At 41.7% G+C, this 26,278-nt stretch overlaps 1 protein-coding gene across 15 annotated transcripts in view; it reads left to right on the top strand.

Annotated features, from left to right (window-relative positions):
* The window catches only part of NRXN1 (neurexin 1), a 667,911-nt gene that overhangs the window by 396,117 nt on the left and 245,516 nt on the right, over nt 1-26,278 (top strand). For 2 of the 15 annotated variants that reach the window (XM_066316367.1, XM_066316366.1), the window contains exon 1: nt 2,241-3,235. The exons of 11 other annotated variants lie outside the window; for them this stretch is intronic. In XM_066316367.1, the coding sequence (XP_066172464.1) occupies nt 2,995-3,235 (241 nt within the window). In that variant the 5' untranslated portion in view covers nt 2,241-2,994. Of the gene's footprint in view, nt 1-2,240; nt 3,236-26,278 lie in introns of those variants that run through there. 2 more of the 15 variants (XM_066316369.1, XM_066316368.1) reach the window with 2 other exon arrangements.

Raw genomic sequence — 26,278 nt, 5'->3', positions numbered from 1 at the left:
AATGAGGAATCCCCCAGTGGGGATGGAGCCTTGCTTTCCTGGGTGCCGGCAGGGAAACTCCCACTGTAAGGTAGCACAATGCAGCTCCCGATGGCGGCCTTAAAACAGCACAGCCGAGCGAAGTTAGTCTAGACAGGGCTTGCCAACTGAAATTTTATCTGTACAACTGCGTTGCCAATTGTATCGTTACACGGTTGGCAATCCGGGCTTCCTATTTCAGAGGAGTGATAACAATTTTAAGTTCCTCGTCTGTAGGATGTCTAGAATCATTAAGAACAGTCAAGTTAACTACTGCCTGTTTCTAAAACGGCAGCAACATGTGAACAGTTTAATGAAAAACTGGTTCCAGTGACTGAAATATTTTGTTTCTTGAGTCAGATTGATAGAAAACCTAGTGGTATTTATGGATGAGATTTCTAACACACATTACTTGCATGAACAGGAAACATATATCAGGAGGTTTAATTTTATGAGAGCTGTCGAATCCAGGCTGACGTTTCTCTAAGATTTTGTACCTTTTTCTCCTTCTTTCCCTAACTCCGAAACTTAGAGAATTTATTGTCTCTTCCCCCCCCCCCCCCCCCCCCCCCCCCCCCCCCCGGAGGTGACAGCCCATGACAGTTGAAAGCTGATAGTTTGGAAAATTGGTGTTTCTTCTTTCACATGAAGGCTTTTGGAGACGGGATGGAAAAGTCACTGACTTCCTCCTGAGCTGCCTTTCCCTCTGGCGAGCCGGGGGTGTTACAGGGTGGCCCCCGGGCCAGGGACTGTGCGGGATTCCATCGGGGTGCGTCTGCCCTTCCACGAAGCGCAGAAAGGGCTCGGGCACCGGGACTGCTGCTTTCCTCACTCTGTTAAGGCTTTGTTAAAATTTACCTGGGCGTCTTGGCAAAACTTCGCGTGCGCGTTGAGGCTGCGATGCGACGCGTCCAGGTGGGCAGGGGTGTGACCAGCACCGCCCCTGGGGCAGGACACGAGTTGCCTCTCGCTCGCCGCTGCTCCGGAGGTTTGGGGCCCTTTGGTCGCTGTGTGCGGCCCCTGGCACGACCCCGCGGCGGAGGGCGTTTCTCTCGCCGGGGGGAGAGATCCGCCCTCGGCTGAGCGCAGCCGGGGCGAAATGCCTATCTCGTTCCTCAGCCTACGCAGCTGAGCAAAGGTTGCGACTTCCCTTCGCACCCGCGGGAATTAGCGCCTCGGCGAATTGCAGCGGTTTTCATCTAAATTAACGCGAAATGTATTTAAAAAAAAAAAAAAATTCTCACGCCCACCGCTCGCCCTCTCGCTTTCACGCATCCGCACCCCGCGCCCATGATCTCATGCTGCTGAAGGCATGGCACAAGATCTACGGGCAGGCTGGGGGCGGGGGAGGGAGGGAGAGACAGAGGAGGGCCGGGAGTGTGCGCCTCGCACACCCTGCTGTGCCCAGGTGCGGTACTGCAGGGCTGCGCCTCCGCGCCCGGCTCCGGGGGGCGCAGGAGCCGCCGCGGGGTGACGGGCTGGCCCTTAGAACACCGAGCCTTGGCTCAGAAACGTGACAGCGGCTCCCACGGCACCCTCGGCTCCGCGTGTGTCTCTGCAGGGTGGTGGTGTAGGGTAGCCCTCCGCCCTGCTTTGGGGTAGGCGTGGGGCGAGCGCCGCGGCGGGGCCCCGCACCCGGGTGGCGATGCGGGAGCAGCCGGCGCCGCCCTGCAGCTGCGGGGGAACGGAGAGGCTCGGCCCAGAAAGGATTTTTTTCAGCCCAGTCGGCGGCCGAGGCTGGCGGTGGGCGGCCGAGGTGCGGTAGTTGAGTAGAGCCGGAGAAAATCCCGGTAACTCTTTGTTCGGCGGCGTGTGTGTAATTACCGGATAATCACAGCCCGTGCCCGAGCAGACCGAGGGAAACATCTGATGGGCGAAGTTTAGGAAATTAAATGACCCCGAAATCATTCTTTTTAAGATGAAAGTGGGTTTTCTAGACACTGATACCTCTGAACTGTCGGACGAGGGGAAGTGCTCCTGGCGTGCTGCTGACTCCGCGGCGCGGGTGGGGAGGAGAGGCGTGGGAGAGTGTGTGTGTGTGTGTGTGTGTGTGTGTGTGTGTGCATGTGTGTCCCTCCACACCGCCCGAGCCGCGTTCTGCCAGTGCGCGGCTCCCGAAAGGCTGAGGAGAGGGAGCGCGACTGTGTGGGAGCTGAACTCAGCCTCCCTCTTTTAACATAGGCTCGTCCTCTGCATTGCATCCAAGCCTCAGCGATTTGCTGTTCGGATACTGCAGATTTGCATAGCCCTGCTCCTCGCAAGCATGCTTATTTTTATTTTCATTTTTTTTCCCAGCTTCTTTCATAAGGGTGCACTATTCTCCCTGAAAACATCCTCGGGTGTTACTGTCAATAGCCAGACCACTGAGATTGCCGGAGCAGCCTGATTATTGTCTGGCGGCGTGTGTGAGTGTGTGTTCGCGAGTGTGAGTGTGTGTGCGCGCCGGGAGAGAGCTCGCTCGGTGAGGGCTCACCAGTTTGGAGATGAATGGAGGGAAGAGCAGCAGTTTGATTTTTCTCTGCTTTCCCAGCGCTGGCTGATGGAGTGGCATCCCCTTTTCTCTTTCTTAGCAGAAATGTGGCATGATTGGCTACACTGTGGATTACTGAGGATGGGGGAATGCTTGGCATTCTCGTAGCCCTTGCAACTGTGGAGTATTGTTAATGAGCACCAGCCCCGGGAAAGCTGAAACTAACGATTGTTTGGGCGAGGGGCTTTTCCCCACTTCCACCTCTTTGCGAAGGCTCTGAACTGCCTGGATTCTCTGATTATGTCTTGGATTGTTTTGGGTAGAAGACCTGGAGAAAAGGATCCTCATAGGCTTTCCCAAAGGGAAGAGATGGCTCGCCTGGTGCCGTGAGCTGCAGCCAGCGCCGTGTGCGAGTGTGCGAGCGCCTCTGCCCAAAGTTTGCCTCCGTTCCTGTGGCTGCTGCTCCTCCCGAGGACGCCGCGGGCCGGCTCGCCGCGCACCGGAGGATGGGGGGGCTCCTTAGGGGCAGCCCGGAGCCGGGACCCGCCAGCAGCGGCAGCAGCAGCGCCGGCGGCCGCTTGGCCCTGCTCTGGATAGTCCCGCTCACTCTCAGCGGCCTCCTTGGGGTGGCGTGGGGCGCCTCCAGTTTGGGAGCTCATCACATTCACCATTTCCACGGCAGCAGCAAACATCATTCAGTGCCTATCGCTATCTACAGGTCACCGGCTTCCTTGCGAGGCGGACACGGTGGGTTCGGGTGCCGCTCGGTCCCTGCGCGGTCGGGGGCGCGCCGCCCCGCTGAGGTCAGGCGACGGCTGCGGGACCCCGCGGGCCGGGGCTGCGGCGGCGCTCGGGGGGAGGACGGGGAGCACGGCGGAGAAGGGAGGGCTGGGCTGCGAGGCCGAGCCCCCCGGGAGCCCCATCGGGCGGGGTCCGGGCCCGTCCCGCCGCTCCCGGTGGGGCGGGGGGGCTCGGCCGGTCCCGGCTAGGCGGGGGGCGCTGCCGGGGCCGCCGGGCATCCCCTGGGGCCGGCGGCCGTGCCCTGCGCCCGGCGGGGTCGCGGCGGGGTCGACGGGCGAGGGGCAGGCGCTGGAGCCTCTCCCGCCGCTCCTTGCCCCGCCGCAGAGGGAGCCGCCGGGAAAGCCCAGCCCGGAGGCGCCCGGAGCTGCGGCCCCCGGCTGGGAGTGCCCCGCCTCGTTTCACTGCCCCCCTCCCCATCCCCTGTCTGCCCCGGTGCGGGGACGCAGCTCGGGGCGAGCCGCCCCCACGGCGGAGGCAGGGCAGGGTGCCTGGGGACCCCGGCGCCGAGCGAGGGGCGGGGAGGGAGCCGGTGCGCTGCTTAAACCGCTGGTGCTGATGGTGCTGCTTCCAGTTCATTACCTTGGTCGAAAGTCGATGAACTAAAGCAAAGGTCAGCTCATTATGCTGGGGATCGGGGGAGCGGTGAGACACTGAGGGAGGGAGGCGATGCCCGATGTAGCGGGCAGCAAAGGGAAAGACATGAAATTTTTTCTAGGTGCGAATGCATTTTGCTTAAGGACGACAGTGCTCCGGTAGTTAGTTTCTGAAGTGACAGGAAGCTGCTTCAGTGCCTTTTGGAGAGCCCCGTGCAGTTCTCTTTCTTTTTGCAGGCAGACTTGCGAGAACCTGCACATCAATACATACAGAATAGGTGTGCATAGGTTCCGTAGTACCAAAAGCTGTCACAGAAAGCGAAACGCCAGACTGTGTTTTAAGGATTTAAAGCCTCTCTTTGTCTCCGAGGGAGGAAGAGAAGATAAAGAAACCCCCTTGTTGGTTTCTGATTAGATTATACAGCTTCATTCTTCTTCATTTTCTCATCTTGCCTTGCTTCATTTGCTCGACCATGCGATGTCATTTACAAGCTTTGCAAAGTAAAAACTAGATCTTGTATTTAACCTTTGCTTCTCTGTGCAGGATGACCTAGTTGCAGGCACGGGGTAGTTAGGAATTATTGGATTTTTTCCAAATTAACCATGCTGGTATTGGTGGAAATGGTAGCATCATTTACCTGAAAATTCCCTCTGTGTGCTAAAATACCCTTTGGTACATAACTGCTAGAAAAGATGAAGTGCATAGAAATGCCTCTTCTTAAGCATTTTGTTATTTTTGAAAAACTTATATGACTGGTCTAATTAAAAACAAAGAAATTGAGAAATTCAGGCCACCACTCTTCTCTGTAGTGCACTTGAGGCAGTGCAAGATTGAGAATGCTGCATGTTCTGTAATATCTGTGTGCTCATATATGTATATGCTTATTATCCTCTCCATTTCTCCCCATATGGGCATATCATGTAGGAGCTTGGATTCATTTGAGACTAAAAGGATGAGAGGGAAAGAAACATGATTGTAGAGGTACCAGCCACAATTCCTTAGAAAGTATTTTAAAATCACACCTTTTGCCAGTTTTTGAAAACATTACCTTGGACCTAGTCAAAGAGTGATGTGGGAAAAGGCAGGTTTCTTAGAAGAAATGAGTCTTGTTAAAGAAAATAAAATATGAAGAGATGGAGCTGCTACTTAAGGACTTCATAGGGAAACCCAGGAGCCTCTCCAGAAGTTAAAAACTAATTTTATGAAAAGAGAGATGTTCTCTGTCATAAGGTGGCATTTCAGAATGTTTATTTGATAGCTCGAAGTGTCTTTACTTTCCTGTGTTCAAAAGAAATTCTGCCATCTGACAGCATTTTAAAACATTTAATTTTTTTCATTATTAATTCTTCAGAGAGATGTTCCCATTTGCTTCTGTACGCCTGACAGAAGCATTTCTGTCTCAGGCTGAGCAGTATTGGACACAGTTCCTGTGGAGCCCAACACTGCATCTCTAAGCACCCTTCAGAGGGAACTGGGTGAGGGAGAAGAGGGTGTGTGTGTGCTTGATCCTTACCTTCTCTTCTCCAGTGTCCCTAGCCCCTGCCACCCCTTCCCTAGGTGGGAATTTGCTCCTCAGGCTTGTATCCTTCAACAGTAGCTCCATTCAGTTTTGCAGGTATTTTGTTCTAGTCTAATGTGATTGTAAAAAAAAAAGAATGCAGTTTTTATGGTGACGTCATAGCAGCTTTTTTGTTACTTTGTCAGCTTTTTGTAGCATCTTACCTGCTAAAAGTAGAAAAGAGCTTTTAGGGAAGGTCAATTAGTCGATCCCAAATGGAAGCATTGCTCTCTAATATAATGAATTAGAAGTGTGAAAGGAAGGAGAACTGATCACTTTGTTTAGGCACTAAATAAAAGTCTCCACGGCCCTCAGATATCCACACCCTTCCACTTTACCCCTGGCACTGGCTAGCCCTAACACCCTCACCCTCTTGGGTTTGATTTTTTTAATCTTTCAGTTTTCCTTGATCCAACACAATTTCAGCTAGTAGTATAAGCAAAGCCAAAACCCCAGTATGGTTGGATTTCTTCCATTTCTTTAAATAAACAAACCATGATCTTGCTGCTAACATTCTCATCAGATAATTTTGCTGGGATTTTGCTTGGTAGTGTGATCTCATGTGGACAGTATTGTGCCTCACAGAGACATAAACAGAATCCCAACCAAGCAATTAGCTCACCATATTAGACAAAAAGTAGTTCAGCACACAGTCTTTTAATATACTAAAAGTCAAAATTAAACATCTTTCAAGCCTGACCAAATGATTTTTCCATTTTGTTTTCTGACACTCATCAAACTCAGGTGAAAGATTTTCAAGTTTAACCAGGGGAGAGAATAAGAAAATAGTTCTGTGGATCATGATATTAACAATATAAGGAGAAGTACTGAGAAGTAAAAGACTAATGTTCATAAACATAAATAATACACTGTTCAGCCCTCACCAGTGGTCTCTTTTAGCATGTGGTTTATTTGATGATTTATGTCCTTCTTGATCCATATAAGAAGGTGGCTATTGCTTTTGTTATAGCTGTATCTACCATGAAGGCTGGGGTTTTTTGTGTGTGTTGTGGTGAGGTGGTTTTTTTTTGTTTTTTTTTTTTTTAAAGTAGATAGAACAGTTCATACTCAGGTAGGGCTGTTCCATGGCAAAACCCATAAAAATGAAAGGGCTTGCAACTTCCTTGGTAACTTTAAATGAAGAAAGGCTGTTTCTTTAAGAATCCAGGGACATGATAGATCATGTGTGAAGGGAAAATTGCATGTTGAATATGTGAAAAGTGTAGCCATATGGATGACTGTCATCATCCTCATTCACTCCTGCCTTCCTGCAAACACTTCTTTACTGTCTACTCTTTTACGGCTCCCCAATTCAATTACCAAATGACAAATACAGCGTGTCCACTTCTGATCGCTTCTTCTTTCTGTGCTCTCAGGATCTTGTTGAGGCTAAATACAAACTGATTGGGGTTTTGGGGTTTTTTTTGTGGGAATAGAAGCCAGGAGGTGAATAATGAAATCTTCATGTCAGTATGTGCATGTGCTTGGAAAGAAAAGGCAAAAATGGGGAGGGAATGGGGCCCACATGCTCACAAGCAGAGCTGAGTTCTGTGTGTATTAGGGGTTGTGAGCTTAAAGCCTGAGTTAACTTGGTGCCAGAAGAGTTTGGACTTGATGAGGCTTAGGACCAATATGTGTGCCAGTGGCTTAGGAGGAGCAGAGGCAGTCTGAAGTAAACAGAATGGAGTTCTGGTAACAGATCTCAAGAAAGTGGCAGTTTGGGTTGATGCTAGGGGCCTTTGTGGTGGAACAGTAGAGAGGTTTAGGAGGCTGAGTTTCAGCAGCCAAGTTCCTGAGCAGGAAGAACGGGTTTGTGCAAAATTAAAGTTTTGAGGAGTAAAAGTTGGCATATTTTGGAACTGAGAGCTGAGGATGGTGTGTTACCACAGCACATCCACTCCTCCGATGCTTTCCAATCCAGAGCATGATGTGGCAGCAGGGACACACATGTTGATCTCCCACTCGTGAGCTAAGCCAGGCTCTTCCAGGCTCTGCTTCACCATTGTTGGCAGAGCTCATGTGCACTGGATTCACCCAAATGATGTCCATTTGGAGAGACTTCTGAAGCAGAGTCACCAGCTCAGTGCTACTGGAGTACAAAGCAGCCTGGTCAGGCAGCCCTTGTTCAGGGAAGATGCCTGTTGAGCTCCACAGGAGTTTTCACCAAATACGAAATGCAGGGCAGTGAAATAATTTATACCACCATTGTGAAATATATGACCCAGACAACTTTGAAAGATGTCCCTATGATGTATAGAAAGCATTTTATTTTTGTAAGAAACTCCCTACTTATTAGTGTAGATAAAAATAATTTTATGGCCCTTTATTATTTTTTTAATATACTAGAATTGTTATTTTGGTATATAAAGATAATAAACCAAATGGTTTTATGGATTGGGGTAAATGAAATTATATTTTTTGGTTACAATGTGCTTATGTTGCAGATAAGAGTTATATTTTAATTAAAATATCAAATGTAAATGTTTCCAGATGTTCAAGCATTGTTACTCAGTGTGATGTTAGAGGTAGAGGTGGAAAAAGTCTCATTTTCATCTTATAATTGCCTTTTTAAATGCTATTTCAAATCTGTTTGTATATCACAATCTTTTTAAATGCCTCCTTTTCATTCACAGATTTTCCAATACATACCGGTTCTCCTGCTCTGAGTACTTCTTACACAAAACATTTAGACATTTCAGGTTTTAAGACTGTAAAGCATAGTAACTTTCTCAATGTCTTTAAATTACATAAATTTTATATCCCTTTCAAAATTTCCAATATGCTCCATCGGTTATTATCCCCATCAGCTGCCAAAGTATTAACATCAGTTGGAATGGAATGAATAACAAAGCAATTTCAGTCAGCATAGTGGTTAATTGGCTGTGCAGTTGGATATGCATATTAGGAAGTGGGGTTTCTATATTATTATTTCTGTCAGTATGGCTTGTCAAGGAGGCACATGGTCTTCAGCAGGATTGGGGACAGTCTGCAGCACTGTAATCAAAAGTGGAATGTTGCCCATGGATTTCTGATAAGCATCTTTATACAAGTCCCACTGCCTTGGTACATGCATAGCTATTGATTGACTGGGGTGCCTTTACAAGAGCTAAATAAATAACAGTGCTGTTGTCACTTATCAGCAACACCACTTTTGCCTCAGCCTGTGGTAACCATGTTTTTTAGATTTAAAGCATGTCTATTGTCTTTTAATCAAATACTGTTTGAAATAAGTTATCAGAAGAAATTAATTTAGCATTCAATGCAGTGTACTTCCTGCTGTTTCTAATTTTCAAAGATGGATTTTTTTCTGATAGTGAAAAGTTGACTTGGCTTTAAGGGAAATTTCCTTCTGTCTCTTCATTTTATTCCAAGGGAGAACTCTGCAGACAAAACTACTATGCCCAGTGTGATTTAAGCACAACCAATTCTACAGTTCTAATATTTTCTCCCCTTTCTCACCCAGATGGTCATTACCATGGTAAACCAGGCATGATTATTGTGATTTCCATGGATCGTGTAGTTTAGTTCAGTGAAGTTTATCTTTTGTCTTTCCTTGGTCAAAATTTGCAGTAGTTCTTAACCTTTCTGAGTAATCAAGATGACACTGCTGACCTCTTTCTTGTCTTTCCCCAGACTCAGTTAATTTATCTCTCTGTGATTATGTTTGATGTCCTCATGTCTATCGCAGTATCTGTAATGCATTTTTCTAGGCTAGCAACTTCCTTTCTAGTTTGTAAATACAGTGTAGGCAGAGCTGATAGATCTTGCTGTGATAATAAGCTGACTTGTGAATGTAGCTGTGATTATGAGGAGAATGGAATAGTCTAATTTGATGAAAGAAAGTTTATTATAAACACTGTTCTATACAATTAAAAGCAACAAACACAGAGGGGTCATGTACTTACCATCATTTGGATATTATTTTCCTTCTGAATAGCTGCATGGATGTCTGGAAGGGCCTTCCCTGCCTCTTTCCCATGACTTTATATGCATTTGTGCACAGGTATGTGCATGCTCTTACATATCACAGTTGTTCCATGATAATGAGAAAATAGTCCATAGTGGTGAGTTGAAAAAGAAAGAGTTTCTCTAAGAGTTAAAAGCTTAAAAAAACTACTCAGCAACAATAGTCATTAACCATAAATGCAGCTGGTCAGAAAAATAGAATTAATTATTCCTTTTCCCCTTAATCAACTGAAAAAATGAGCCAGTAAAATAAAGTGGGAAAGGAGGAGGGAAGAAAAAGTGCTGTTGGATGTCACTTCATAGGACTGGGATAAGTTAGTAGGGAGGGTGCCTTGCTTAGAAGCAGTCATCATGTCTGACCCATGATTATTGAATCACTGTAAAAAAATAAGTCTGGATTTCAGAAAGCACTGAAACGGTCAAATCCACCAAAACAGCCCAGATTAAGGGTAAGACTGGCTCATGCACTCTAGGTGGCCTAAGAGTCAAAAAATGTTTCATTTCTGGGGCTTGGCTGACAAAGAAAGTGTGCGTATAGAGTAAGTACATGATATCTGGGATCCTAAATCCCAGAAGGTCAGACAAGGTTGGAGCTGAGGCGGGTTTACCTGGAGGGATGAGGAATGTACATAGTTATTTGCTTGTTTGTTTGTTTCTCATATTTGAATTGTGAGTGGCACAAGGACAAGTCTTCTTTTAAGATCCATAGCTAGGTATATCCCAAAGATCTTGCTGCTCAGACATGGAGAGACAGAGGCTCAGCAACAGAAAATTTCTGTTTTGTTCAGTCCTTCTGGTGTTCAAGGGCCTTAGCAGGGGTTGCCCTTGGACAGCTACTCCAAAATGTTAGAAGTGTTAACTCTTTCTCTAGTCTCTCTTGTACTGCAGCTGTAAATGCAAAGAAATGCCAACAAGCTTCTAAAGCAAGTTGACTGCTTTCTAAATATGTTCTTTTATCCCTGCGTATCTGCAACTGAGTTAGGGCTTCTCTAATTTACTTAATTAATTCAACTATTCTGCATTTGTAAAATAAAGAAGAACAGAGAGTGGCTAGACATGGAGAAAATTCAAAAAAACATGAGAATGTTTCTCTACCTTGAAGAAGAACCAGATATAGTCTTAATCCATGTTTGCATTGCTGAATCGCTGGAGTTGGTTGTGTTTCTCAGTAACAGCAGCTCTAGAGCCCTGGAAAGTAGGTGGAGAGGAGATGGGGACAAATTGCCACAGATGTGGCTCCTCTTGACTGAACAGCAAGAGATGAAACTGTGTGAAGGAACAGAGTGCTACAAAAAGCACTGTTTCTAATCATTGGCCCAAGCCTGATTTGACTTTATTGAGGTCAAGCCCAAAATTTCCACTTCATGACCTGAATTGTTTTGCCTCTGTCAGACACAATGTGTCTCAAGCACACGGTGCTTCTGTCCTGGTCCCCCTCCCTAAAACAATGCTGCCTAAACTGTGAACAAAATGTTGCAAATAATGATGCAAGCACATGTATTTTTTTGAAATTTTTGATGCAGTTAGTGGATCTGTTCACTTTATTTCACATTACAAGAATTATGAGGGAGCTTTCAGCGAATATAATGAATTGCCATATTTATGGAAAACATATGAGCATGAATTGAATCATGCCGTTATTTTAGGTTTGGATAGTCAGTGCCCACAGAGAGGAGTTTAGAAGTTGTGACAAAACAACAGATGTGAGATTGGCCCCTTTGGCTGTGTCTAAATGGATGCGTCCTAAAATCCTGGTGTCCCAGTTGGTCAGAACATTCTGTGGCGCTCATCCAAGCCTCATCTTTCTGCTCATCCTCTTCTCAGGCTGGTTTGTGTTTTCAGTTTGCCTTGCTGTGGATTTTAAATCTGCCTGGGGCATGTACCCCAACCCTGGCATTCAGAGCAGCTATCAAATACTGCTGTTCATTACTCTAAAAAAATAGAAATGCTGTGAAGTTCCTCTTCCTAAATAACCTGTTAGCTCAAGTGAGGCTAAATAAAACATTACATGGGCAAGTGAAGGTGAGGGTAAAGACTGCAGTTATTTTATTGCTTGAAAGTTTTTCCAAGCAACTTTTTATTTCTTGGAATTTCTACTGAATTTGTGGGAGTATGACTGTTCCTGTTGTACCTCATCAATTAGAAGACTTTATTTTCCGAGTCCTATGTCTAAGAAACTTGCAATATGGGGTTGTTAGAAATTGTTGGCCAGAAGGTATTATGTATGAGGGTACATAGGCCAGGTAATCATTTTGCCTGTGCCGACTTCTAGTCTTAGTCAAACACTAAGATTGAAGCCAGAACTAATTTTGTAATGATGGCTTTTAACTTTTGTAGCATTTTCTCACATTAGCTCTTGAAGCTGCTTTTCACCACTCAGCACAATTTGACAGCTTCAGCTGTTGTCTGACATGAGTGTAGTAAAATCCACTGTATGGCATTTAGAGGGGGAACTTGTTGAAGAAAGAATAGTAGCGACATTATTTTGCAGCAACAACATCAAAACTAAGCATCTCATTTTGAGATGTTTGACTTTCTTACTGGGCAAAACATTGCAAAATTGCAGTTAAGCATGCAGATGAGAGGAATTATTAGTCTGATAAGATCAGTGGCCCGTAAATGCCTAACCCAGACACCTAAATTTCAGCAGTAGCTGACAGTGGTTTTGCCAGTTGTATCATTATCTAAATGAAAATGCAGCTCCCACATAAGTGTGCAGAAGCTTAGTTTCAAAGAGCCTGAGGTCAGCAAAAGTAAATTATTAAACTGGGGAAAACCTGATACATCTCCTACATATCAATAGAAGTAGCTATTGATGCTGATATAAACCACAAGTGACTCACCTGAAGATTCCTGAGACCCTATCTGTTCATTGTTCTTGTAGGATAACGTTTCCATGCCAGGGAACTTACAGGCTTGGGAAAGGTGGTTTCAGTGAAATCAGTGTATCCTGTATTGGCTTTGCTGGCATTTGAGATAGGGATGAATGTCAGTGTTTCAGTACAAGGTCACTGCTGGAGGTGTGAAAAAGATTTATCCTAAGCTAGTCATAGCAGCAGTGGTGTGAGTAAATAAATGGGTAAGGATTTTGCAAAAATTTTTTGTTTGTTTCAAGTCAAGTTTCATTTACTTGAGCTCAGCTGGCTATTTGATAATCACTCTCTTCCTTATTTCCTTTTTCCAAATGTAATTAATTGAAATGGAAGGAAAATGGAAAAAATTGTATACAATCTAGGAATAAATTTACACATGGATACAGTATGTGGTGGCACTTTGTCTTCTGTAGAGGCCAGATAATTGATAAAGTATAGTTTGGAGAAAAAGGAATATCAGAGAGAAAATGAGCAGTCATTATTGCTAAATGAGACTTGGTGTAAATTAGTTCAAATTTGCTAAAAAAGTCTGTTTCTGTCATATGGAAAACCAGCACGTGTTAACCCTTGTCCTGCAAATGCACTGATGTCTCTTCAGTGCTGCTACCTGTCTTGGCACAGGCTTGTCTGGAATGGTTATTCCTGTTTCACAGAGAGGAGCTGAGACACAGTGAATCATCTTTGCATTCATCTCCTCTTGAATGACTCAAAGAAATGACATAGTGGCCAGATTGGCCACCTGAAAATTCCCTCTGTGTCCCTTATGCACTTGCCCATGATGTAAGAGCTGTATCTGGGGCATGGCCAGAGTGTGTAAAACCCTGCTCTCCACTGGCACAGCTTAGAGCAGATCCCGTGCTGGCTCAGCGTATGCCAGGCTCCAGTCATCCTGAAGTGAGCAATTCCTTGGGCAGGGCTCTTCCCACTGCTGCATGTCAATCCAAAGCCAGCACAGCACAGGCTGGGGATTATTCTGCTCTGCCTTTGCTTGTCCTTGTTGATGAACAACCATGTGGTTTTCCCCGGGAATACACACAGCTTTGCCTACCTGAATGTGAAAAGCATCTTTCCATAAGTCACACAGCAGCCTGGAATGGGAAAAGGAATGAAAGACTTGAGTCCTGTGTTGCTGTTTCATTCCACTATGTTGTGCCAGTGCTAAGATCCAGGAGCTTTAAAACAATGCGCTAGTTACTGACCAAATCCCACCATTCCTTTACTGTACAGGTCACACCGTGGGAACTGACGTGGGGGAAAAAAAAAAAAAAAGAAAAAAAAAAAAGCTATGCGAAGACATGGGAGAGGGTGAGAAAAAAAGGAAAATCAGTTGAGCAGACAGCATACTCTTGTTTAAGATAGACATATTTTCTCCCTGTGAAAATTTCTGTTTCCTTCACTCCCTCCCCAGTGAGTAACTCCACAGTGATCTGGTTTGATTTTTGTAGAGCTACTATAATTATTTTAGATGTAGAAAAGGGCTCAAATATGATCTTTGTGTGTGCCAGAGCACCACACTTTGAGCTCTCATGCCATCACAGATGAGCTTTGCCTGTCTTTTGGTAAGACAGTAAGTTTGGAAAGTCAAATCTTTCCAAAGTCCCCATCATTGTTTACATTTTTGTGTCCGTAAGAGGGGCAGTTCCTTTAAATACTGTCCTCTGCTTGTCTTGTAATTACAGTTGCTCATGGTATCTGATGTCTATTAGGTGAGAAGGGTAGTCATAATGCATTGAGTCGAGATTTGAACTGGTGGCTTCACCTCCTGTCATTTTGTTTTACAGATACTGTTTGCCATTTAAATGTTCCTTCTCCATGTAATCGGGCTTGATATTTGAATGTTATAATATCAGTAGGGAAAGTATTTTCTCTTCTATGAGTGAACGTGAATGAGGTGAGGATTTCATTCAACGAAGACAGCTTTGTTGAAAAGGATTAGTTGCTTTCATTTACTGTTAGCATAATTAGCACTTCATCAGAATCATTTCACAGGCCGTTTTTTGTGACAATGACCGAAGCAAGGCTTTTTAGATTGCATTGAGAATCTCTGATTTACCATGATACCCACAGATATGAAGAGCCAGCAGTCACAGCGAGAAGGTCAGCAGTAGCTTTCTTTCATAATTCTTTTTGTTTTATTTTTTTTTTTATAATAAGCATGTCTTTTGTTTCTTATCGTAGTGGATGTTACAGTTTTTAATATTTGTATTTTGGTGGCATCTAGAAATTTCAGTCAGAGATTGTGAGCCCATTGTGCTAAGCAGATGGATGGAATAGAAAAAGAAAAGAAAGCTGAGGAAATAATCACTCTTTACTGCTGACAGTACTCTCCAGGGTAGGTTTCAAAATAGCTCAAGAGCTGTGTAAAATTAATAAGCTGTTCCTCATGTACTGAAATCCTCTTTCATATTACACTGGCATGAGGGATCTCTGTAGACAGGAGGGGCTGCAAATAAGATTTGCAAGAGGATGGGGCTGAAGATTGTCCCTAAAAGTCCAGATTTTACTGAATGCACACTAACAATATGTACTCAAGTGTCCTGGGGTGGAACTTGTCCACTACAAATTCTCTGTATTGATGAAGTCTGTTTAGTCCCTCAGAGCAAGGTTTATTTGGCATAAAATTCGAATCAGTGTCCTTTTGTTTCTTTGTCATCTTTATAACTTTCTTCACTCATAGCAGGAAGAGATAAGAAATCAGGGAGCATTACTCTTATCTAATAGAAATGTAATATTAATGAGATATTTTAGTAGATCTTGGAGGTACTAGGTCAATTTGTATTCTCTGATGTAGAAAGTTGCATTCTCAAGATCTAGATTTACATTTTTGCATTTTAAGAATTCTTTATATTAATGTGGTATTAAGTTTTGAATTTTGTGAGGCATTTTAATTTTTTTTCATACTGTATAGTTTGGTACATTTGTGCAGTAGAAAAATTAAAAATAAAGATGTAGCACTGAATCATAATTAGAAAGGAAAAAACCCACAACATTACCTGTCATGGAGAAAATCCTGAAATAATAAATGCCACCATCACTTTTTACTGCTATCATAAATAATTATTCAGCACATGTCCATAGGCTCAATTTATTGTATCATATTCACTTAAATGTGTTTATGAAATGATCCTTCTGCACACACATGCAGTTTATCAAATTTTAGATTCCTTGATAAATGGCACAGACCTTTTTTTGCTATATGGCACAGTCTGTCATACCTCTAATCCAATTTTGAAATAAAGGTATTCCTAGATCTTCCTCTAATAAGGCTATTTGTCTTGCTACAGTTATTCCTCCTTTGCTTATTTTCTTATAGAATGGATTAAGATTTAATAATGATGTATTTCCTAATAAACAGAGCTAGAGGACAGCTTATTCCATTACCCTAGATATACCCTAGTTACATCTTCACTGGAGCCCATTAAATAATCTTGGACAGTATTTAGCAATATATAAAAGGTTGGGTTTTTTTTTTTTTACTTCAGCAGAGACATCAATCCAAATGTTCTGAGTTATATTGCATAATTGTCAAGGAGTTAAATATGCACAATGAAGATACAGTAGTTAAAATGTATTGGTGTATATCTAATATTTATAGATAACCCTTTTAAAAAAGTCATGATGTATTGCCATGTTCAGCCATTCTATCTTAATTCTAAATCATGGTCTCTGTTTTCTTTTGCCAGTCAGCCAAAGACCCTTTAGAACATTTACCTTGCAGCTTTGCAATTTTAATTATCTGATAAAGTGTGTTAAATTGTGGTAGGGGGAAAAAAACAATTACAATTTCTCAATAAGTTCATATCTTATTAGTAGTTTTCCAGGAAGTGGAATCCAAGATTGTAACAGATTTGAGAGAAGAGGACTCTCCAATTCCCTGCTTGTTCTTTGCATTTCAGATTTGGGTCTTTAAGGTAGTGTCACCGCTAGCACTCAGTGTTGCTAATTCAAATTTTTGTGTTTTGGCCAGTAAACTTGTTTTAAGTCTAATTTCAATACACACAGACTGTGACAGATTCACTAATGCAGTGATATTTATGCACAATAAACTCTCTCTGACATCATTACTTAGGTACTCTGAAAATAAAAAATGAAATATGAGTAAAATTTAAAGTTTCATGAAGTTTCTGCATCCTGTGTTCATAGTGATTGAATGAACCAGGTCCTCAGCAGCTCAAGGTGCTGCCAAGCCATGGCTTTCAGGTCTTTTCATCAGGCCTGGCCCTGAGGTGTGTCTGTATCAGGAGATGCAGAGGATGACTGTGGTCAGAAACACCTAGGTCAGATCCTTTCCTGACAGAGACAGTAGGAAGCTGTATTCTGAAGTGTTTCATCACCACACCTTCCAGGAAGGCTTCCAGTCAGGTTTGGTATCTACATTGCTTTTTAAAGCATTTGTGCTGGTAGGCCTGTTGAAGCCTTAGGGTGTAGGAAAAGAGAATACAGGAGAGCTCACACCTGATAAGTAGCAGCTGTGTTAATTACCAGTACAGCCTTACCCCGATGAATCACTGCTGTAGCCAATAAAGATAAGTGTGATAAAAGGGAATGGGTTAGTGGGTGAAGCGATCATCATGGAGGATTATGAAGAAGAAGGATCGTGTGGAGAGAGAATCATTGCTGTGAGGTCAGTCTGGGTCTGCACTTAGAGCCTGTTGTTGGAACCTGCAGTCACAGTCTAGCCAGGTAAAAGCCTGCAGTTAGAGTCTGCAAACTAAAATATGCAGTCATGGTTTAGCAGAAAGTAACCAGCAGTCAGAGGCTGCAAGGGAAACCTACAGTAGGAGCTTGCTGCAGCCAGAGTCAGTGAATGGTTGGAGTCAAGATGTCTGAGCTGTAAAGAGGAATAAACCAGGTCCCTTTCCATGCTGTGATAAACAAGAAGTCTGTGTCTTGACTCCTTTCTGCCCTCTAATAGGAGAGCTGCTGCAACAGCAGGGCTCTTCAAATGTCAGTGAGAGTTATCTAAGCAAAGGTGTGATTGCACCAGTGGATAAAACTTCCTCTTCATTGCTACAAACTCTAGAACCAGGAGGACATTACTGGTGTGTCAGTGAGCTACAGCTCTCCTTCCAGCCTGACCAGCATCTTCATCTGGTAGCTGGGGAGGGAAGCTCCCAAGATATGGACAGTCCCATTTAATTTAAGAAAGGAGACAAAAGACCTTCACTGCTGCTTGTTTTATGTTCCTGGGAATCTTATGTAGTAACAAAGTCTTTAGCAGATACAAATTGTGTAGGGTAAACACTATTACCCAGACAGGCAAATGAATTAACCCTGAAGTGAAAGCTACACATACTGAAATATTATCCAGATATTTTAGCAATTTAAAGGATGTAATTTTATATTTATTTCTTAAATGTTCCATTAATTTAAGAACTCTCTATATAAATGCTAATTTAATTAAATTGTCTTTGTATTTTAAATATAAACGAGAACAACAGGCTAAAGCCTTGCTGAAAGTTAGCATGTACCTCTATTTATGCATAATTTTTGTTATCTTCTGCAGCACTGTCTTTTTTTTTTTTTCTTTAAATGAACAATATGCACAAACATTTCCTGTCTCTTCTTTTAAAATTTCTTATAAAGGGTATTTTTGATGGGCCACTTTTGCTTTCAGAATTATAATTTCCCCCACAAATGGTTAGTAAGAGTAGCAAAACGCTGTGTTTTAACTTGGTACGCATGATGATGATACCAGTTGGCATTTAGCTGTCCCATATACTAATTCATGCATGTGAATTAAATGATTATACTTAGATTTTTTGGTCTTTTATCCAGCCCTTATCAGAGAAGATGACTTTAAATGAAAAACAGGTATAACTTTTGTTTTCCTTTTATCAATAATTCTTTATTGAGAGAAGAAAATAATGCTTTGCATCCTATGTAAATATGTTTTTCTGAAAATACACCCACATAAGGGCCAAATCAGTCGTTTTCAGGCATGGTAAATATGATAAGGCAGGAGCCTTGAAGGAGAGCAGGGTCTGCAGAAGAGGCAGACTATTAATGGGATTGTGTAGACGTACCAGATACCCCAGTTTCACCACCAATAATACCATTCCCTTGTTAAGGTAATTTCCTAGTTGTGTTATAAGCCTTCAGCTGTCTTCACCCAACATCTTTGGAAACTTGTGCTGGATTCAAAATTATAGGATTTTTGAAGCAGACTAGTCTTCAGTCATGCCCGTGTATGTATATGGATGTATTTGTGTGTGTACATTTTCCTTTTAGTAAGGATTGTGTCATGATTCAAACCCAGGTACCAAGCAAAGCCCTCACTCGCTCACCACCAGTGGCATGGGGGAGAGAATAATGAGAGTGAAAGTGACAAAACTCAAACAATGAGATAAAGATGGTTTAATAAGTAAGGAAAAAGTCATGAATGCAAGCAAAGCATGCATGACTTTGTCCACCCGTTTCCCATGGGCAGACATGGTGTTCAGCCATCCCCAGGACAGCAGGGGTCCATCACATATAATAGTGATGTGGGAAGGCAAACACGATCCTTCCAAATGTGCCCCTCTTTTTCCTCCTTCTCCCAGCTTAATATGCTGAGTGTGATGCCATAGGGTATGAAATGTCCTTTTGGCCATTTAGCTGTCCCAGCTGTGTCCCCTCCCAGCTCCTTGTGCACTCAACTGCTTGCTGGTGGGGTGGGATGTGAGGCAGGAAAGGCTTCAAATCCCTGTTAGCCCTGCTCAGAAATAACCAAAACACCCCTGAATTACTGTTTCCAGCACAAATCCAAAACACATCCCAATAGCAAGTACTAGAAAGGAATTGAACTCTATTCCAGCTAAAACCAATACATGTTGCAAGCTTTAAGGCAATAAGACAGCTAAGGTATTTCATTGTGTTGAAATGTTTAATGAACCAGATTCTGATCTCCTGTATCCTGAACAATTAGGCTTTATTTACCTGTGTCTTCTCTCAAAAGCTGCCTTTATACAAAGAGCTGTGACTTCAGCTTTCTGTGTGTTCCAAGTAATTGCACAACTGTATTCCCATGGAGTATTTGGCCAGGGCAGGAGTGGGGAGTTAGTTTTATTGCCAATTGTTCTCAGGCTCCCCATTGGTAAATTAAAAATTCTTCCCTGCCTCCTGTAGGGCTGGTAACAATCTTGAGTAAGATATTTCATGAATGAGTGGATAAGGCATAATATTCTGTAATTATAATTTAAAAAGGGATTTACATGTATTGTTCTTAAGTCAGGCATTTGCAACAGTGTCATCCACTGCTTTAAAATATGGTTAAGCCAAAGGGTCAGCAACAGCATCAGGATATTATTTTTTCAGGGATTTTAATGTCTTGTTTGACTGTGCAGAAATCTCTCATTTCCAATTGCAACGCTCTGCTTGCCTTTTTTTTTTTCCCTTTATTAATAGAATATAGTAAAACATGAATCTGGTTAGTCATGTTTAATCTTTCATATTTTAGGTATTTAGGGATATAGGTATTCATATTTAGGTATTTAGGTGGGAATGATGAAGCTGCTGTTGTGTTTATATATCTCATTGGTACATAAGCATGTTTGAGAAGACAGGCTGAGTTTAGATCCAGATCTCCTATGGCTGAATCAACTAGAGGGAAACCTGTGATTGCAGCATGGGTTCAGAGCAATTATGACGAATAATTACTGTTTCCTGAAGAGAGACAAAGGTTTATAATTTCACATGTGCTATTAGTACATGTGCCCTGTGTACTGTGGTAAGAAGGATCTTTTCCCTTCTCTACTTGGGAGATTTCTAAGTGCCTGTATAACCTAAAATTCTTTTTCGATTTTTTTCTGCTTCATATTCACAATCAAATTCTCTTGTAATGGGTGTTTAAGTGTCCAGAGAAGACTCATAGCCCTGATATTCATTTAGCAGAAGAAACATGAAAGTATCACCTGTGTACGTTTTTAAAGGCTTATTTCCATTTGAGGGTCAGAAAAAATGATTTTTCCACAGCAGATAGGATAGAAAGTGCTGTTTCCAGGTTCCATAATCAAGACAAATAAAACTGCCTGTTGCTATGCATCATATATTTTCCACATTATAGTAATGGATACACTGCTGCCACCTGCTATGTCAGGACTTCCAGCTAATTGGAATAAGTTATGTGTGTTCCAGTTACACTTACCGTCTATAAAAGGCTGCTTTGTCCTAAACTAGATAATAATTTTTGATGGATTTCCTTATGGTAGCAGATACTGCTGTATGCTGGTGAGAACCATTGTTTTTCATAAACATAGGTGTTTTCTGCACATATTAAGGCTCTAGAGGATTCTTTCTTCCTGAGCTTATGCTAAGGTGTAGGTGATATTCAGTGAGGTGATATGACCTAAATCCAGGTGTAGTAAATCCTGAAAGGGGCATAAATAGATGTGGCTAAGGCTCTGCTGTACCAGACAACACTCATGGCTGCTGTCTGAAAAACTGGTAAGTGCCCTGCTGGTGCTTCGGCCTCGGATCTTTGATAGTTCCATCAAAAGCTGTTACATCCTTCAGTCTCTGGGGAAGGGTTCAGGCCCTATGAAACAGAGGTGAGATAACTGCAGAGGTAAGAAGCTCCCTTGAGTGTGCAAGGTGTACCCTGTGCAGCACAGTCCACTTGACCTGTTGGGAACATGGCAGAGCCTCTGCTGCCTCAGCTTCACCCAGACAGGTGGGAATTGTCCCCAGGATCTTATAAAATGTGTGACATTCCTCCTGTGCTTTCTCTGAATTTCTCTGCATTGTTTTTTTCACTGCGATTGCAATCTCATCTTTTCTTGGCAGGTGCAATCTTGTCCCAAGGTATAAGTGTGACATCAAAAATCATAAATGTGGTACTTTTCAGGTGAAATTAGTTTTTGGAATATAAATCTAACTGGAATTGGAACCTGATGGTTGCAATCTAAGTCTACACTCATGTAGCAAGAGCTGAAGCTGTATGACTACTGAACCACAGTATGTACAAGTTTTAGAATAAATTTGCCTATAGTTAGTGGTTTATTACTTTTGAAAGATATCAGATCCCTGTGCTTTAATGATTCTTTAATACTCAGGGTTGCAGATTTGGTATGACAGAGTGACAAAGGGAGTTAATTGTAAGTCATCCATTTTTGCTCCTGTGCTCAGTCTGGAGAGCAGGTATTTCAGCTCCATCAGGTTGCCTTAGCTCTTCAGAGAGGGGAAGTACTTGTTTTTTCCTCTCAGCTGCCTCATTTGGTCCTAAATATCAGGTTCCAAACCTGCTGAAACCACAGGTTTCATTCTTCAAACCTTTACCTTTCTTACTTCAAAAGTTACTGGAAAGGTCTTTTTTCTTTGTCCCTTTTACTCCACCGAATTTTTCCACCTCCTTTTTTAGATGAAGTGGTAGATGATCCTTAAGTCTATGGTCAATTATCATTGTAAAAACCAGGCTAGCTATTCTGCAAAAGAAAATAGAGGAGTATATGATTGTGTGCAGTGAAAATATGAGAATATTTGAATTTTTATTTTATAGTAAAATAGTACCTTTTAGCACTCATCGTGGTGGCAATATGGTACTCAATGGTACTTTTTAGCACTTACATAGTCCTTATACGTATATATACTTTATCGTACCTTTTAGCACTTATGATGGCAATAAGGGAAAAAATTGCACAGAACATAAAATCATAGCGTTTTTAATATTATGAATATCTTTTATACCCTTCCATGTCCCATCTCAGTGTCATGACAATACCATTTAGTGTTAGCCATGCCTAAATAGTGAGGAGAGATTTCAGAAAGCAAATGTAGAGGCTTGTTGTGTCAGGAAGAAAAGAAAACTTCTCTAGTACCTTTTAGTTAAAATGTTTGCTACTTGTTTTGGGTATCTCCATTAGTTCATTGAGGAACAGATTTATAAAAGAGCTTCACAAAACACAGGAAAAAGCCCTTTTTTTTTTTTTTTCCTAGATGTATCTTAAAACCAGCTCCCTTAAACCTGTGAATTAAGCATGTGCACAGGAGGATGTGCAGATTTGTGAAATAGTCAGTCTTGTTGGTTCAAAATACACTAACTAAATATAAATTATATCTGTTCTTCTATTGTTTTCTTGTATAAATACTCTCTGTTGATCTATTGTGGAATTATAACTCTGGTTGAGTGTTGGTCTGTGTTTTTAGTCAACAATTCTTTGCAAACTTGATTAGATAATTTTTAGAAGGAACTGGGATGTGAAATGCATGAGCCACATTAGCAAATTTGGGACAGCTATTTAATTGCTAGTCCAGCCAGCCTTAGCTTTTTGGTACAGTAGGTTTTGTCATGTATAAGTGTTAGTAAAAATGGCTATTAGCCTAAGATTGACAATGTCTTGTCTGTGATTAATCATTTTCCTTTAAATGGGATTAAGAATTTTCCTTTAAATCTGTGTTAATCAAAGACTTAGTTATTTTTTTAAAAAACTGAAGGATCTGAGAAATGCCCTTTGTCTTTGATAATCTCTTAAACTTGTAATTAAAAGTATCTAAAGCTAATAACAGTTTTTTCCTCCAAAAGTTTGCCAAAATGGGAGACTAGATTAATTAATCTTTGCTTTTGCTGAGAGCAGAATGTGTAGACTTGGAAGACTGAGAGTTGCCAAGCTTTATTTTATGCTGAAATCTCATGTAGATTTGCAGAGGAGTTTAGGTTTAGAAGGTGCTACATTCAGGCTTCTCTTTCTCAAGCATTTTTAGAAACCGTTTTCACTAGGCAGGAACTGGGAAATAAAGATTAGGAAAGGAATACAAAAATGCTTATATTCTCTTTTTTATTCCATCTGCAAATCTTCAAAAATTACTGTGCTGTCACTAAACATTCCCCCACTTGAATGGGGGAGCCTTTGAGTCAAAAACTGTTTATTCTAGTTAGACAGACAAATAAAAGTCTAATTGCATGGAGACCCAATAACAGCCTTCTAGTTTCTGAAGAGGTTCTGCAAGGAAACTGGAGATGGTCTCTTCAGGAACTGCAGTCATAGGACCAGGAGTAATGAGTTCAAACTGAAAGAGGGAAATTTAAGCTAGATTTACTGTGAGGGTGGTGAAGCACTGGAACAGGCTCTCCAGACGACCTGTGGAGGCCTCATCCCTGGAAGTGTTCAAGACCAGGCTGGATGAGACCCTGAACAACCTAGTATAGTTCCTTGCCTAGTTCCCATGGCAGGGAACTTGGAACTAAATGACCTGTAAGATGTCTTCCAGCCCCAACAATTCTATGATTCTATGACTCTTTATCCATTCTATTCCAGTTTACCATGTTTTGTCCTTTTCCTTCTTTGTTCAGTCCTTGCCAGGGACTGTATTTTTTCAGTGCCATTTCACTCAAAGTGGCATAAGAAGCTGTGGCTCAAGAAATTATTCCTGTCTGAGGAAAGGTGGTCTTTTATACAAGGTCCCAAGGTGTATTACTACTAAAAGATTCATTCACCTAATTCATATTCCATGACTCACAATGCTAATGAGGTCCTGGTTATTCATGCAATAGTTATTCATAGATTATTCCCTGCTTATTAACATATATAACAACACTAGGCTGTGATACTTACTTTCGAAGAATACTTGCAGAAATCAGTTCCTCTTAAAATATTCACTTCACATGCAATGGTTTACCTCTTATTTGCTTTATGAATCCATGCTCTGAAAGTGAGCAATATAAGACAGGTAAAAACCCAGCTATGGAAATGTGTGTTGAAGATGCACATGGTAGCCCTGTAACATTTTGTCTTGGATCATTTTGCAATTTTACACAAGGAAAGGGACCTATCACTCCATAGATATTGAGAGACTATCACAGTTATGGTGATTCACATATTGCAACTCTGCCGTAATAGAGAAAGAACTATATGTAGAATGAAGTAATATGAGCTGAAATAAAGTAATGCAGGACAAGAACCGAGAGTGGCATTACATTAGTCTGTGGAACAGAATCTGGAACTGCTGCAGGGGAATGAATGCGTGATACATAATATGGACCACTATATCATGTAGATTATTTAATATGTTGAAACACTGATGTATAATGCACTATTGAAATGGGGTGTATAATGTGTTTTCCATAGAGAGAATTTTCTTTCAGTCCTCCTCTTTTAGACATGGACGTAGTAGAATACACTGTGCTAAAGAGTAGCTGACCTTGCCTCCATTTACAAAAGGAGAAGAATCTATAAACGAGCTGTTTCATACAGAGGACTGTGTGATTAAGAAAATTAGTTTCCAAAAGTAGCATCACGGTCAAATAAATCTTGGTCCCAATCAAAGGGTATACATTTATTTTCTCTTGAGTTGTGTAATAATATTTTGACAGTTGCAGTGCTCAAAAAAAAATAAATTAGAATCATCGCATTTAAGAAAAATTGAAGCTATCAACAAGGAGCGCTTATTATGTGGAATAAACATTCAGTCAACAAAAAAGCTTAATTTTAAAGTTTTACCCTGGACATTTTTTCCCTAGAGATTGGTTGCATATACGCTGCATCACTCTGCCCACGTTCTGTGTCCAATTAGGGTTTTTTTTAAATTAGTAAGTAGTATTTTTTCACACCACCCCATTGATTTATAATAACTGTAGGCTTAATTAAGAACATTTTTTTTTTTTTTTTTTTTTTTTAAAGAAAATCAAGAAGATCAATTGGAATTGCTTACCATTCCACTTAAAGCAAATATAATGCCTTACTTGTTGAAACTGGAGAAGTTCTCCCTAAAGATTATTAAATGCCTTTTACAGGTGTGAAAAAGATCTTGTGTTTTTAACAAATACATCCATAAAGAATTTTCACACATTTATAAAACCTGTTGCCAAACTGGGGAGAAGTCTTGTTTCTCCATGTAGGTGACTGAATGCTTCAGGAGATGCATCTCCCTCAAGGCACTCAATTTAAATGCCAGCCTATTTAATGTATTCTGTAAGAACAGAGGCACAGCTTATAAATAGAACATTAAAGTGTTTTTATATCCTGCGTGTTGGCTGAGGATTGTAGTATCAGTAATTTTTTTCAGCTATTGTGTTTCACTCATGTGTGGATGTATTCAGCTGTAGAACAGGTTGATTTGTGGTGAGTATTTGGGGTGTCTTAGGGAAACATGAGGCTCTTTCACCAGCTGGATGTGACTCCTGACCAGAGTTTTTTAAAGTGAGTGAGTTTATCAAAATGTAAGATGAGAGAGATGTTTTTCTCATCCAGTGGTGCATAGGGATGAATAAAATGGGGTAAGAATTTTATAGACTTATAGAATCATTTAGGCTGGAAAAGATCTTTAAGATCATGGAGTCCAACCATAAACTGAATTTTGACAAATAGCATTTTTGTGTATAAGTGTCCATGTTCAAAAAAAAAAAACTTTTTAAATTCTGTACACAGTATACATTGCAGTTGGTAGACAGAGCTGAATTATATATGAAGATATAAATAAATTTATACTCTGAGACTCCTCCCTAATCCAAAGCCCATCAGAGTCAAAGTAATAATCATTGGATCAAGGTCCTAAAGGACAACTCATTGGAGTTATTGTAGGATTTGCAGAAATCCCAATAGAGTAGCTCTTAAAACTAGACTGCTTGCTTTTTGTTTTTCCTTTCTGTTTTCATCTCCCAGCTTCTGTATTTGCTTTTCCAATGCCTATTTTTTTCCTCATTCCTTTTGCATTTTTGTTTGCTACTGACCAGCCCCAACTTTTTTTTCAACCCTCTCTTTGCTTCACTTTGTTACTCCATCTCATGTTTTCAGTTCTTATCTTTACAAATAACATTTCTTACCCTTTTTGAATGTATAAACCTCCCTCTTAGCTCTGTGCCTTCAGTTGCCCTACAAGATCAGTTGGCAGTCTCTCTTTCTATTAGAGCTGAGTCCACCTTAGAAGCAAAGAGGTGCTGAGGCTCATTCACTCAGTTTCAAAAGGATGCTTCAGATGCCCCATTTAATTTGCTGCTTTGTTGGTTCATTGCATTGACCTGGCACAGGATAGAGTTTTCCAAAGTGCTGAAGTCATCTGAAGAGTCAGAGGCTGTGTCTACATGGG

This window comes from Sylvia atricapilla, chromosome 3 (assembly GCF_009819655.1).
Source record: "Sylvia atricapilla isolate bSylAtr1 chromosome 3, bSylAtr1.pri, whole genome shotgun sequence".
Classification (NCBI taxonomy): domain Eukaryota; kingdom Metazoa; phylum Chordata; class Aves; order Passeriformes; family Sylviidae; genus Sylvia; species Sylvia atricapilla.
Note: the sequence above shows the minus strand (reverse complement) of the source record. Positions and strands in the feature narration are given on the sequence as shown.